The following is a 15,243-nucleotide window of genomic DNA, read 5'->3' as shown; positions in this document are numbered from 1 at the left end:
TTCTGTTGGATGGCATCCCTTCCTTGTATTGTGTCTGCCTCTTGGCCAGCTTAGCACACATTCAGCTTACTTTGGCCCATTTATCCAGTCTATCCAAGTCACTCTGTAGTGCCTTTCACCCCTCTGGCAGATCAACACTCCTTCCCAGCTTGGTGTCATCTGTCATCTGCAAAGTTACTGAGGGTACACTCAATCCCCTCATCAAGAACATTAAGATGCTAAATTGGAGCAACCCCAGTAATTAACCCTGGGGAACTCCCCATCATGACTGGTCGCCAACTGGATTTAACTCCAATGACCACAACTCTTTAGGCCTGGCCCTGCAGACAGTGTTTCACCCAGTGGAATGTATGACCATCCAAACCATGGGCAGCCAGCTTCTCCATGAGGATGCTGTGAGGGAGAGTGTCAAAGGCCTTACTGAAGTCCAGGTAGACCACATCAACAGCCTTACCCTCATTCACTAAGCAGGTCTCCTTGTCATAGAATGAAATCAGGTTTGTCCAATAGGATCTACCATTCATAAACCCATGCTGACTGGGCCCAATCTCCAGCATTACCTTTAGGTGATCCATGATGGCTAGAGTTTTTCACTGGAAGTAGAGTACGCAATATTTGTAGCACCTAACGTATTTACCATTAGGAAATCATTTATGCAGTCAGATGACAGAATGTCAGTTCTGTAATGCTCTGTATTATTAGCAAATACAAACAAGAAGATACCCTATGAGAGAATACTGCAAAATCAGTTTGACGTTACTGTTCTACATGCAAAACATTTTATGAGAAAATATTCTAGTGAGGCAGGATAATTTTATATGTATATAAAGATATGAAACATTCCCTTTAAATGGTTCTATCAGACTAATTCCTGTATACGTCAATTGATCAATCCACAGACTATTTTTCAGGGTGAAATGATTACAGATATGCTTCTTTGCATACAGAAAATAAAAATTACTAAGCCCCGGCCTAATGCCATTTTGTTCACTCACCAGTAGTCGTGGAAATGTAGGGAGGACAAAGCTTTACTGAGATTATACTCATTTTTCAGTAAATTAAGAAAAACAATTTTGGTCTCAAAGTTGCATCAAGAGAAAAACTTTATTACTATACCTGCCTCTTTCTCCTCTCATCCTCTTACTTTCAATTGTGACTAAAAACTTAAAATTGCATATGTGGATACAGGCCAAACTACAGTACCCTTCTAATTATGTCACAGAAATCCATTAGGAAGACAACAGTTACATAAAAACATTGGAACCCAAGTATTTTGACTAATGAAAGATGAAGAATTTATTATATGTTATTAACTAAATCTTCCTTCTTTAACTGAAAATTATTTCAAATTATTGTACAAACTCTTATGTTTATACAGAAACCCTTAAAATGTTATAACAGAAATATTTGACTGTTTTGTGAACTATCTGGATCAAAGTCAGTTTTAAAGTATTTGATGAAAAATAATGGATTAACTAAAAGATTACTGAAGAAAACCTCTTTTGAAATATAAAATTTATTTCATTTATAGCATTATGGTTGCATTTAAAGATACTTGACTATTTCAATTTTATCTTGCTTATGGACAAGTCTAAACCACTTAAGTGAATTCCAACAACATATGTTGAATGGAGTTTAAATCAAGATGGTTCAATCTTCAGTGTAAATAAAATAGGCGATTTTTGTGGTGACAAGAAAACTGTTTGTTTATACATCATTTCAAAATTGCTTACAATTAACCTAGTTCTTTCAGTACTTCCTTTCCACTTTCAGCTATCCATCCATTAACTTCAGGTCTCTCTAGTTAAAAGCCATTAACAGTGCAGCTTATACAGAAACATTAATAGTATATGCCTGCACAAAAGACAGATATTTTATATACTCTATATGTATATATGTAATGTAATTTCCAAGAGGATACTTCATCACTCTCTGTCGCTACCAGAAAGGATGTTGCAGTGAGGTGGGGGTCGGTCTCTTTCCTCAGATGACAAGTGATAGGATGAGGCAACAGCCTCAAGTAATGCAGAAAAAATTTCTTGACAGAAAGGATGGATCAGCCTGCACAGGTAGTTGGTAGACCATCCCAGGAAGTATTTAAGAGGCACATGTATGTGATACTTCTATAAGTACGTGGTTTAGTGTTGAACTTTGTACTGTTAGGTTGATGACTGGACTTCATGATTTTCCTGCCTAAATGTTTTGGTGATTTAATAGGATTGAAATAATGGTGCATGAGAGATTAATACAGATATCTTGTTTTCTGCACAAGTAGCACTCAGACTATTTGCAGATACGGAAAGATGGCACTGACACATCCCTCTGGCATCATGTTCAGAGGATGTTGAATCTATGGAAGTAATTGCATCAACTCCAGCAGGATCTTGTAGTAGACACTTCATGAATATTGAAGTCATGTAAATAAAATAATTTATTTGAAGCACAAACAATTACTATATATTTTTTTTCCACTTTGATGTTCCAATTCTTTTTTTCACTTCTATTTCTTTCCCTTTCTCTCCAATAAACTACTTTGAGCCTGATGATTTGAAGCTATGTCAGCTGAAGAAAAATTTCTATTGTGATTAATACATTTGTCAAGTTCTACGATATACAGTTCATGTCTCTGTTAACTACATACACATTACATTCTCTTTCTTGCAGAAATTCAAGAATTTGAATTTTTTGATACTGATTAAATTATGTTTTTCTTTTTACTATTTATATAATATATCAGCTTTTCTAGGCTTTCCCCTGCTTTCATTTGGTGATCTCTTCTGTTGCAAGTTTTAATGGATACAAATTAATTTTCTGTATTTATAAGTCAATTTAAAATTATATTACATTATCAATTGTGTCTTTCTTCAGTTATTAAATGAATCCTGCATGGGAAGAGTTGATAAAAATGAGATCTTGAAACTTGTTTCTACAAAACAAAGCAACTGTGTTAAGAAAATAATATAAAAGTAAAGCATTCAAGGTCTTCAAATGATTTGAACATACATTATCTGTTGTCATTGGCATTACTCTTTAAATGAAAGCACCAATAATCTAGTTAATACTCATAATCTATGTCATAACATTGCAAGAGGAAAGTAAAAGCAGATACCTCCCGTTTGAGCTTTCTATTTTTAATTACACTGCAGCTAAAGTACATAGACACCATCTGTTTCACTCAGACAACATTATATTTTCAAAGAAAGTATTCAGAAGCTTGAAACAAAACAAAATAGAATTACTTTTATTTTACCCTCTCTCCTCAAAGATAATTCTTTCCTGGCTAGTAAAATAGTATGAACAGATAGCAACATAATAATTCTGGTTGGATAGTTAACATTGCATTATTTTGAAAACATTCAACTAGGATAAAAAAATCTCTATGATTCTTCTAATAAGACAATAATATATATATAATCAAATTGTGCAGCATATTGTATTGAGAAAGATCACAGTGATTCTGTGAACCCAGACTGAAGAAATAGAGAAATATTAAAGCACAAACATTTTATGTATCCTTTAAATATTAAATTATAGAATTATAGAATCACCAGGGTTGGAAAAGAGCTAAAAGATCATCCAGTCCAACCATTCACCTGTTACCAATAGCTTCCACTAAACCATGTCCCTCAACACAACATCCAGTCTTTCCTTGAACACCCCCAGGGTCGGTGACTCCACCACATCCCTGGGCAGTCCATTCCAGTGCCTGACCACCCTTTCTGAGAAGTAATACTTCCTAATGTCCAGCTTGAATCTGCCCTGCCATAGCTTGAAACCATTCTCTCTGGTCCTATCACTAATGACACGAGAGAAGAGGTGACCCCCAGCTCACTACATCCTCCCTTCAGGAAGTTACAGAGAGCAATAAGGTCTCCCCTGAGCCTCCTCTTCTCCAGCTCTTTCAGCCTCTCCTCATATGGTCTGTACTTCAGACCCCTCACCAACTTTGTTGCCCTCCTCTGAACATGTTCCAGAGCCTCAATGTCTTTCTTGCAGTGAGGGGATAAAATAAAACATCTCTCATTTTGAATGAAGTTCTAAAGAACATTTTCAGGTAAAACATTGGAACTTTAACAGTAACTGCTTATAGCTTTATTCCCATAACACATCCACTTAAGCACATAACTCCATTCTTACTCTGCATATATCTTTTTTTTTCCCCATTCAACCTAAATGACAACTTGAATAAACTCAGTACATAGTCATAGAATAATTAAGGTTGGAAGAGCCCACTAAGATAGAGAGCAATGTAAGGTGAAGGTACCTGGGGATCTTGGTGGACAGCAGGATGACCATGTGCCAGTGCTTTGCCCTTGTGGCCAAGAAGGCCAGTGTCATCCTGGATTGCACTAGAAAGGGTGTGGTTAATAGGATGAGAGAAGTTCTCCTCCCTCTCTGCTCTGCCCTGGTGAGACCACATCTGGAATATTGCATCCAGTTCTGGGCCCCTCAGTTCAAGAAGGACAAGGAACTGCTTGAGAGAGCCCAGTGCAGAGCCACAAAGATGATAAAGGGATTGGAGCATCTCCCTTGTGAGGCAAGGCTGAGGGAGCTGCATCTCTTTAGCTTGGAGGAGCCTGATGGGTGACCTCATTGACCTTTCTAATGTTTACAAATATGTAAAGGGTGAGGGTGGATGAGGGTTGAGCCAGGCTCTTCTCAGTGACATCCATTGACAGGACAAAGGGCAGTGGGTGCAAGCTGTGTTCCTGTGTGACCTAATCTGGGTTTTTCTGCTCTGGACTAGGTGATCTTTCAAGGTCCTTTCCAATCCATGTTGTTCTGTGGTTCTGTGAAGTTCATCCAGTCCAACCATCAGCCCATCACCAGAATGCCTACTAAACCATGTAACTCAGTGCCACATCTACACTTTTCTTGAAAACGTCCAGGGACGGTGACCCTATCACCTCTTTGGGCAGCCTGTTCCAATGCACTATCAAGCTTTCTAAGAAGATTCCTTTTTTTCTATTATCCAACATGAACTTCCATTAGAGCAATTTCACTCCATTACCTAACACCCTATTGCTAGTTGGAAATAGATTATCTTTAAGGACCACCCCAAACTAAGCCATTCTAATAGCCTGAGAAAGATGTTGACTCCCATCTCATTACAGCTTTCTGGTAGCTGTAGAGAGTAACAAGATGTCCCCTGAACCTCCCTTCTACAGACAAAACAATACCAGTTCCCTCAGCTGCTCCTCATAAACCTTGTGCTCCAGAACATTCACAGCTTCCATGCCCTCCTTTGGACATGTTTCAGGGCCTTTTTTATAGTGAGAGGCACAAAACTGAACACAGTAATCAAGGTATGGCCTTACTAGTGCAGAGTAAAGAAGGACAATCACCTCCCAGCTCCTGCTGACTGCACCATTTCTGATATAAGCCAGATGCCATTGGCATTCATCGCCACCCAGACACACTTCTAGCTCATGTTCAGTCAGCTGTCAGTTAATACCTCTATATCTTTTTCTCCACACAGCTTTCCAGCCACTCTGCCCTTAGCCTGCAGCATTGCATGAGGATTGTGATTGAAATGCAGGACTCAACATTTGGTCTTACCATACTATTGGTCTCAGTCCAGTAATCCAACTTGGTCAGATCCCTCTGCAGGGCCTTCATACCCTCAGGCAGATTGACACTTCCTCCCAGCTTGGTGTCATCTGCAAACTTACTGAGACTAAACTCAATCCCCTCTTCCAGATCATAAATAAAGATATTAAACAGGGCTAGCATCAATACTGACCCCTAGGGAACACCACTTGTGATTGGTTGCCAGCTACATTTAACTCCTTTCACCACCACTGCCTGGGTCTGATAATGCTTCCTGTATTCCTCAACATTAGATAAAATAGCATAGCTGAGACTAAAAACAGTTAACAAAATGGAAATAATAACAATAATAACAATAATAACAATAATAACAATAATAACAATAATAACAATAATAATAATAATAATAATATAGTTGTGAAACTAAGGAATTATAAGTTTTATCCACGGTTCCAAATAAATAAATAAATTAGATGGAAAAGAGTCACTCATTACAAGTCAAATACATTTCACATTGTCTTATCATTCACATACTTCATTCTTCATTCAAATCACTGTATGTGTACTCACGCATTTTTCATGCATGTTGAAAAAGTGAGGATAGGGGAAAAATTAGGTAATACAGCTACCAAGTACAAAGTAAACAATGTTATAATTACAAATTACATCAATCCATATTAGAAACATTTCTACTGCTTTATAAAATGATGGAGTTCATATGTACTATACTTGGAAAAAAAGAAAAAAAATCAGTGAGCAGCAGTGTGGTCTAAATAGATCTAATTATATTATTTCTTATATTTGAATTCAAAAAGTATTTGAAGGGATGTAATAACAGTTAAATAGCTGTTTAGATTTGTCAGCATTCTGCCATCTGGTAAAGCCAATGAGATGAAATAGTGTTAGAAGACAAAAAGGCACTGCTGTTTCTGCTATGCTATTTCCTATTTCATCCTACACAAGCACAGCAAGAATAAAAATCTGCATAGATGTCTCTGAACGCAGAATTTTTCATTGATTAGAAAAGGATGAAGCTTTTAACATTACTATATCACCCCCTTTATCAAAAAAAAAAAAAAAAAAGAAAAGAAAAAAAAACAAACCAACAAACACTAGTGAGAACTGTAAGCAATCCTACATCTTCCAAGTGGCTTTGGAAACAAAGCCAAGACATGGATTATTAATTATTATTTATAATAATAATAATAATGAAAACATAGCTTTACAACAAATCTACTAGTTTGGACAATCTCTTTCCCTCCAAAATTAGAAATGTCACCTATTTCAGTTGTTGCCAGCAGTACAATTAACTTTAAGTGAGCCAACTCATAAAAATAAATGAATGAATGAATGAATGAATGAATGAATGAATGAATGAATGAATGAATGAATGAATGAATGAATGAATTCATCAACTTACTTGAAAACTGTATGGCAAACCCAGATTTGCTGATATAAAAATCTGTGTCAAACTGTATTGTTACTATGTTGAGTGTACTGTGAATGCCTTCAGGAACTAGAGATCCACTAATTTCCTTGAGTAACATCTCATTCTCAGGTGGTCCATCCCATACTCGTAGAATATCATGTGATGCCTCAGTATCAAAAGCAAGAAACTGGAGGCTGTGAGAACACCATGTTATTATTGTCAGATTTCATTCTGCTTATTAACTTAAAAACACCCATAATCTTACAAAACCAAACCAAACCTAACCATCAAACAAAACTAATAAACCAAAACCAACCAAACCCAAAGTAAGAAAGCAAATAAACTTTAATTTCTGAGTGTAACATTCTAAAATATTTATCTTAGTTTTACCTTTAGGTGCATATAATCTTAATACAGAAATACATTTGAAAGCAAAAGTCTTTAGTAGCTAGTAACATTAGAATTTGCGAATCATGAAATAAATTCATCACGTTAACTATTCAAATAATCTGTAGGCATCCACAGGCTTTCTGTAAAATAGTTTCATTTTTCTTAAAACAGTTATGTGCAACACTATTGCATTCCTTGAAATTTGGTTTCTATTAGATATATTTTCTGTTAATAGTTGCAGTTTGTACATACAAGGTAGTTTAAAATTCTTGAACATTTCCCAAAATGACAGGAAATTTTCAGGACTGATCTTCATCAAACAGCATGTATTGAAAAACAAATAGTTTCAAAAGCAAAGTACATATTTAAGCTGAGTATACCATGAATACTGCCCCTGAACTGCATCTTAAATTCTAAATCTTCATTTTCCCCCCAGACAAGAACAGACAAAATTTGCTTATTATATATATATAAAATATTTATTATAAGATTCATTTTCAATACCTGACAATATTTCCTGGGTCTACTTCAATCACCCACATGCAACGCAGATTGTTATCGTAGGGAAAAGGATAGCCAGGAGATAAGATTCTTCCTGATGATTCTCCTTTAAATCGGCCTCCACACTCAGCTAATGAAAACATTGCATAATTTTACTATTAATCCATTGTAGATAGGATTCAAACTAATCATCTCTGCGATCAATTTGTACATCTACTCTTTTGCTGAACAAGTAACATGACTGAAACACAGTAAACCTGACTACATGCCCTAAAACTGTAAGATAAAATATAAAGACTTCAGATACTTTAAGAAACTTGACATGTTTTTACTTGAGTATTTTTATTTACTGAGTATTGAGTATTAAAAATAATAACTAAAAACAAACTAACAAACAAGAAAAACAGAAACATTATACTACTTTAAGCCAGTAGAATTAAATTAACAGAAATACATATTAATAAGTAGGAAATAAAATTTAGAAAATAAAAGAGGAAAGACATTAAAATAAAACAAACTTGTTGGAGTGAAAATCTTTCAATTTAGAAAATAAAAAAGGTGTAAAACATCTTACCTGAGACTTGTCCTCACAGTGGAGCTATAATATTTCTTAGAGGGTAACAGGTGGTAAGTAGTTCCCTGTTAGTTGGCCTCATCTAGTCAGTCACTAGGCAAGACTGATCATTTCTAGTGATACCTAGATTTTTTAAATACAGACCTTTAGGCCTTTAAAGCTTTCTGATTCCTCTTTCCTTTCTCTTAAAGTCCATTTAATGCTTTCTCTCTTATGAAGTCTACAGTCAGAATAATGCCTTGATTAGATTAGATTGGCATAACTACAGTACAGTTTTGTTTTGATGAAAAGAGTCAGGGCTGTACTTGGAAGTGATCATTTTTGAAGAGCTGGCAAAAACTTCAATACAAACAAAAAACAAAACTTCAATAAACAGAAATCCATAGGTGAAGTTGGACCTTTTTCATTTACAAAACAGAGCTGTTCAATGGTCTTTTAAAAGACCACAAAAAAGTATGATTTACGAAATGATTTTACTTATTTATTTGTTTTCCTTTATTTTAACCTTTTCCATAAATTAGTGAAAGTACATAGATAGCAATACTTAGGTGATCTTTTGAATGGCTTATATTGTTTTTATTTATTATGGTAAGGCATTTTTCTTTTCCTAAGTGGTAAAACCTGCTACTTGCACCCAGAGAAGAGTTAAACTGCTGTAAAACTGCTGTGTATATGAGCAATAGTCTCTGTCCCAAGCTGAGGATTGCTTAGGTTTGGCTGGATAGATGTTAAAGTAATTTTAATTGAAACAAGTGATACTTTTCTATAGTGAAACTTATGAATTCAAAAGGTTTTTGAATAACAGTTGCAAATGATGATGTTGATTTACACATACCTTCCAAATTTTCATGTTAATTAAGGATCACTGCAGGTGCTTAAAATGCTATTAAAGGGATCCATTGTGTAAAACGCCAAACCAATTCACATCTAGGTTTCTTGGGTTGAAAAACATATAATAAAGTTTTAATTATGTCTTAGTAATGGCCTTCCAGTATACAAAGGGAGCATATAAACAGAAGGGGGAGCATCTGCTTACAGGGGTGGATGCAGATAGGACAATGGGGAATGGTTTTAAATTAAGACAGGTAAGGTTTAGGTTAGATTTTTACACAGAGGGTGGTGACACACTGGAACAGGTTGCCCAGGGAGGTCATCGATGTGCCACCCCTAGAAGCATGTAAGGCCAGGCTGGATGTGACTCTGGGCAGCTTGATTTAGTGATTGGTGACCCTGCCCATGGCTGGGAGGTTGAAACAAGGTGATCATTATGGTCCTTTTTAACCCAGGCCATTCTATGATTCTATAAAGTACATTGTTTTCAGTCAAAATAAAAACTGAATATATAATGTATAATGAAATACAAAGTGCATTTCATCCTTTACTTTCTATAATCACTCATTCCTTGTTTCATCTAAGTGAAGATGAAAGAAAGATAGTTACTGGAGTACTTCAGTCTTTCTCCCCTCTAATGGTAGAAATTGAGCTTGTAGCTAGTGGCACAACATATAAAGTTATTGCAACATTATAATAAAGTTTATAATATCATGTTATGCATCACAGCACCAAAAACCAAGTAATAAAAACACAATATGCCTCCAGATATCCTAGTGACTTTATATGTTGTTGTTGTGGGGGGTTTTTTTGTTTGTTTTTTTTTGTTTTGTTTTTTGTTTTTTTTCTTTCTAAGTTTATTTTATATTATTTGTAGGTAAAAATGTGAAAAGATTTTTCTAGCATTATGTCATTAATATACAATTAGGAAAAAAGAAGCATCCTAGTTTTATAATTCCTCATTAGATGAATATTCTTCTGAATTTTGGATTAATGTTTTTATCTTGTCAATTTTCTAACTATAAAGTTATTATATGCTAGAAATATTCATTATGAATAACCGTTTAATGATTATTACCTTTATTTTTTAAAACTGAAAAAGACAATGCCACTGATATAGACTTATGTAAGGTATAGATTTGTATATGTAGAGATCAGATTTCACATTGTTCTAACAGTTTTTGCTAAGCATAAGGGTATTTTTTATCTTTCTTGCATATAAAGAGTAGTTTAAATAATTAAAAAATAAAATAAAAAATGAGGGTCTACTACCGATACATGACGGAAGAGGATAGTCCCATGCCCTTCTTTCTCCAGTCATACACTTGAGAAGGCTACTTCCATGGAGAGTGTAACCTGGATTGCATCCATAAATTATAGTGCTTCCAGCAAAGTGACCCTGGTCACTGATTTTATATCCAAACTGTGGCACACCAGGGTCTTCACAATGTGAAAGTTCAAAACCTATGGCAGGAATAATTCACTCTTGTTAAAAAAATAAAAAATAAAAAAATCAAACAGATAAATGCATTGATGAAATTTAGATTTTCTCTTTTCCAATGAAAATAAAATATTTTCAGAATTCACACAACAGTATATTTAAGGTTTCTTCTGTTTTTGTAAACTGTCTAAGTACGCTGTCCATATCCCTCACTTATATCTCAGAATAGTACTGTCTATCAAGTTGAGCCTGCAAAATTGTTATAGCACTTTTTTTTCATAAGAGCTCGATTAAGGACTGAAAATGAATTTCACAATATCTATCAATCAGTTCTAAAACAATATTATAATTTATAAAATAGCAGTTAAAATGAATTCTTACTCATTTTGATGATAATCTAGTCTGTGAATGTACATTTATAGGGTCATGAACAAACGTGCACAGTAGATTTGTTTGTTACTTTGCACACTAATGAGAATGGCACAATAGCACCTATGGCAACAGAGAAATACTGTTATATTAATACCTACTCTGACCCTGCTTTCAATAGTTTGTAAATTTGAACACTATACTCAGAAAGTAGTGATGATGATGACAATATAGCAAATTCAAGGGGAAAAAGAACATTCTGGAGAATGAAAAGATGTAGAACAAGAAGGAAACAGAATGAACTAAACATTATACAGAATATAATGTTATAGGGAAACATATAGGGGAAAAAATACATAATTTAGGCAGAAGACCCTATTAATAAAGTTTCCTGTTATTATTAGCAGTTCAATACTCTTTGTTCAAAAATAAATATTTTTAACAATATTGTACAGTTCAAACTTGTGGAGATTAAAAAATAAAAACAAACAAACAAATAAATAAAACAGTTTGTGTCAGTTTGATATTTCAAAGTGTAGCTAGCACAGGAGCAAATGAAAGATATTTCATATTTGCATTTTTCACTGAAGCTGACAATATTTGTTAAGCTGCCAAACATTTGTTAGCCTTTCATAGTCTCTCCACAAGTACTGAGTCATTACCACTGACTGAAAAAAAAGTTCAATGTTTTGTTTTGCAGACGAAACATATCAGGTTGGCAAGGGCTGTTTGCTCATGTGATTGAAAAAGAAAGTAAAATGATAAATTATCTCAGATTTTCTTTCAGCTCATTTGATGTCTCACTGAAAATGACTCATCTCTTGAAGAACTTCCACAATTTCTGAGCAGATTTTTTCTAATTCCTAACTGAGCTATTGTTTCCTTTTGCAGTCCACACTACAAAAGTTTCTAATGAGGCTAAAGAGAGGTTTACACGAAAAAGCTACTTTCATACTGTCAGTTTGGATACTTATTGACCAGTTAGAATTTTCCCCTTTTTGACTAAGATTGTGTTGATTGTGTTGTGTGAAAATAAGTTTAAATGTCTAGAAATCTGAAAAGTCCTCATATCTGCCTACTTAAAGGCAGAGCAAGAAACAGTCTTTTAAACTGATCACTTTCATCTTGAGGATGAGAAAAAAAAACAACATGTAATTACATTGCCTGAGCATAGGTTCTAGCAGGTTTTCAACTGCAAATTTATGCGAGCTATTCACATACTTCAGGCAGTTTTTATAACAAGACCAAAATGAGAAGAACTCTACCTACTCTTGTGGAAGAATACCATACAGGTAGGGACATAATGTAATGGAACTAAAATGACAATAGTTGGCTATTTCATGAATGCTCACAGTGTTTTCTTGATGATGCACAAAGATTCTGTTGACTTTGTAGGGACTTCAGTAAAACCTTTGATATTTTCTCCCATAAAATCTCCATAGAGAATCTGATGACGTATGGGCTGAATGTAAGGACAGTAAGGTGGACTGGAAACTGGCTGAATAGCTGGGCAAGGCCTTCCAGAGAGTTTTTCACCCAGCAAAGAGTACACCTGTCTAAGCAGTAGGCTGCCATCTTCACCAGGAAGATACAGAGTCAAAGGTTTATTAGATAGATTTGGGGTTGGACTCGATGACCTCTGGAGGTCCCTTCCAACCCCTATAATTCTGTGATTCTGTGATAGACAACATCCACAGTCTTTCCCTCATGCTCTAGGCAGGTCACAGAAGATCAGATTGGTCAAGCAGGACCTGCATTGTCTAAGCCCGAGCTGGCTATGTCCGATCCCCTGGTTATCCTGCACATCAAATGACTGCACTCAAGATCATCTGGCAGGTCATTTGTTCACAGAAGATCAGATTGGTCAAGCAGGACCTGCCTTGTCTAAGCCCAGGCTGGCTACATCTGATCTCCTGGTTGTCCTGCACATTGGATGATTACACTCAGAACTATCTGCTCCAATCCTGTAGTTTCTCAAGTCCTTTTTCTGGCTTTTTGACTTTTCAACTTTTCTTGTGGATGAGTGTCATATTGACAAGTCTCCATTCATCTGGACCTCCCCAGTTGTCAAAAACTGCTGATAAATAACAGAAAGTGGCTTGGCAATAACTTCTACCAGCTCCCTCAGCATCCTTGTGTGGATCCCTTCTGGCCCCAAGGACTTGTGGTGGAATAGCAGGTCTCTGAATGTTTCCCCCTGAACTGTGGGGGTTTATTCTCCTTCCCATCCCTACATTCCATGTCAGGGGGCTGAGTACCTCAAGGATAACTGGTCTGACTATTAAAGATGGAAATAAAGAAGACACTGAGAATCAGCCTTTCATGCTATTTTTCTCTGCCACATCCAGTAAAAGGATGGAGATTCTCTTGACCCTCCTCCACTGTTAATAAATTTCTGAAAACCTTTTTATTGTCTTTAAAAGTGGTAGTCAGATTAAGTTTTGCTGGCCTTTTGACTTTATAATTTTCCCTCTGCATATCCTAGCAACAACTGTGTACTTTTCCCAAGTTTTCTGCCTTTCCCTCCTTCTGAAAACAGTAAACTCTTTTATTCCTGAGGACACAACTATGCATATTTTCATATTCAACATCTGATAAGCAAGATGTAGATATTTTTACAATATGAAAAGAAAAAAAAAAAAAGGAAAAAAAATAAAAGGAAAAAAAAAAGAAAAAAAAAAAAGAGATTTCACTTCTTCTAACCTTTACAGTTGAATTCTGTCAGTCTGCATAGAGTTAAAAATTTTTTGTCTGGAATCTCTTCTTTTGCTTCCAGATGGGATTATTTTCAACAATTATCCAAGCTCAGTAATTGTTACTATAATGATTGTATTGAACATGAGTCTAAAGATGGAGAATTTGTCATTCCTCATTGCACCACATTTTTATCTTACAAGGAATTATTTTTTCATTCCTTTACAATTATAAATCTGTTACTACTTTTTTCTCAAATACTTACTGGTATAAACAAGTTGAAATCCTTCATCAGTGCCCTCCATGTCTGAGTTGAACTCCAACCACAAATGATTCGAAGTACTACTTAGCGTCAGACCTCTTAATGAAGCACCAGTATATGCACCCAGCAGGTGAGCAGTATTGTCTTTGCCGTCATAGATCTATAAGAAAAATGCAACTTTTACAGTTACTAAAACAAATAAATGCATACATTTGATTTTGAAAATAGTTCTGTACATTTCAATTAAGAGGGAGAATAGCTCTGCCAAAAGAGATCATTTTTCAGTCAACCCTGAATACTCTTTGGATATTCTGTTTGTCTCTGCTGAATTATGTTGATTTAATTGTGGTTATTTTTCATATGCACAGTATAAAATATGTCAGTTCCCTTTTTTGCTAACAAAAGAAGTGGGCAGAGTTGCCATATCAGCTCAATTCTAGTGAACATCTGTGTTTTCTCTTCCACTGCCAATACTTCAGTGCTCATCACAGACCAACAACAAACACTTATTGTGTCTGCAACAAGACACTGAGATGGTGTAACAGAAAAGCTAATATCTATCCAGCACTGAATGGTAAACTATACTTCCATTTCTGTTGGTTTTGTTTGTTTGTTTGTTTTTTCCTGTGTAAAGGGAGGTTTAAAAATAACTACACAGTGAAAGGAGTGTAGGAAATCAGAATAAAATAAACAGAAAAAGTTCCAAAAATCTGCATGTAAATTAGAAGGCAGTTTTTGTTATGTATTTTTCTTCCAGACTTGAAATTGAAAGTTCAAGTCACTAAATATATAGAACATTCTTTTAAGAATAATATCTTCTAATTTTTTTTTTTGCTTTAATACGTCACTGGTTGATCGATATTTTCCATAGAAGAGTTAAGCTATTATTTAACAGTAAGTCTTAATACAAATAATATATCCTGTAGATTTATTTATTGACTTCTGGATGTAAACATGAGTCTTAAGAAAAAAAATCCCTTGGAAATCTGCAAACTGACCTCTAAATAACTTTCAATTTGCACTACAGTGAAAATTTAACACTTTGCTAAATGAACAGGGTTCTATATATTCTCTAATTGCAATTAATATATAAATAGTAATCAAAGCCTGCATGTGTAAACTAGAATCTATATCAGAATGAAATCCAAACAAATAGACCAGCAGTAGTAGTAAGGCAACAAAGTGAATGAGATATGATTTAT

General features: G+C 35.0%; 1 protein-coding gene across 3 annotated transcripts in view; it reads right to left on the bottom strand.

The window, feature by feature from the left end:
• The window catches only part of CSMD3 (CUB and Sushi multiple domains 3), a 468,617-nt gene that overhangs the window by 147,262 nt on the left and 306,112 nt on the right, over nt 1-15,243 (bottom strand). For all 3 annotated transcript variants that reach the window (XM_015856172.3, XM_015856173.3, XM_085537054.1), the window contains 4 exons: nt 14,045-14,201; nt 10,548-10,739; nt 7,874-8,000; nt 6,971-7,173 (listed from right to left, as the gene is read on the bottom strand). In XM_015856172.3, the coding sequence (XP_015711658.2) occupies nt 6,971-7,173; nt 7,874-8,000; nt 10,548-10,739; nt 14,045-14,201 (679 nt within the window). The remainder of the gene's footprint in view (nt 1-6,970; nt 7,174-7,873; nt 8,001-10,547; nt 10,740-14,044; nt 14,202-15,243) is intronic.

Source organism: Coturnix japonica, chromosome 2 (assembly GCF_054131305.1).
Source record: "Coturnix japonica strain WE chromosome 2, WE-NBRP24, whole genome shotgun sequence".
Classification (NCBI taxonomy): Eukaryota; Metazoa; Chordata; class Aves; order Galliformes; family Phasianidae; genus Coturnix; species Coturnix japonica.
The sequence above is the reverse complement of the archived record's forward strand: the minus strand, read 5'-3'. Positions and strand labels throughout refer to the sequence as shown.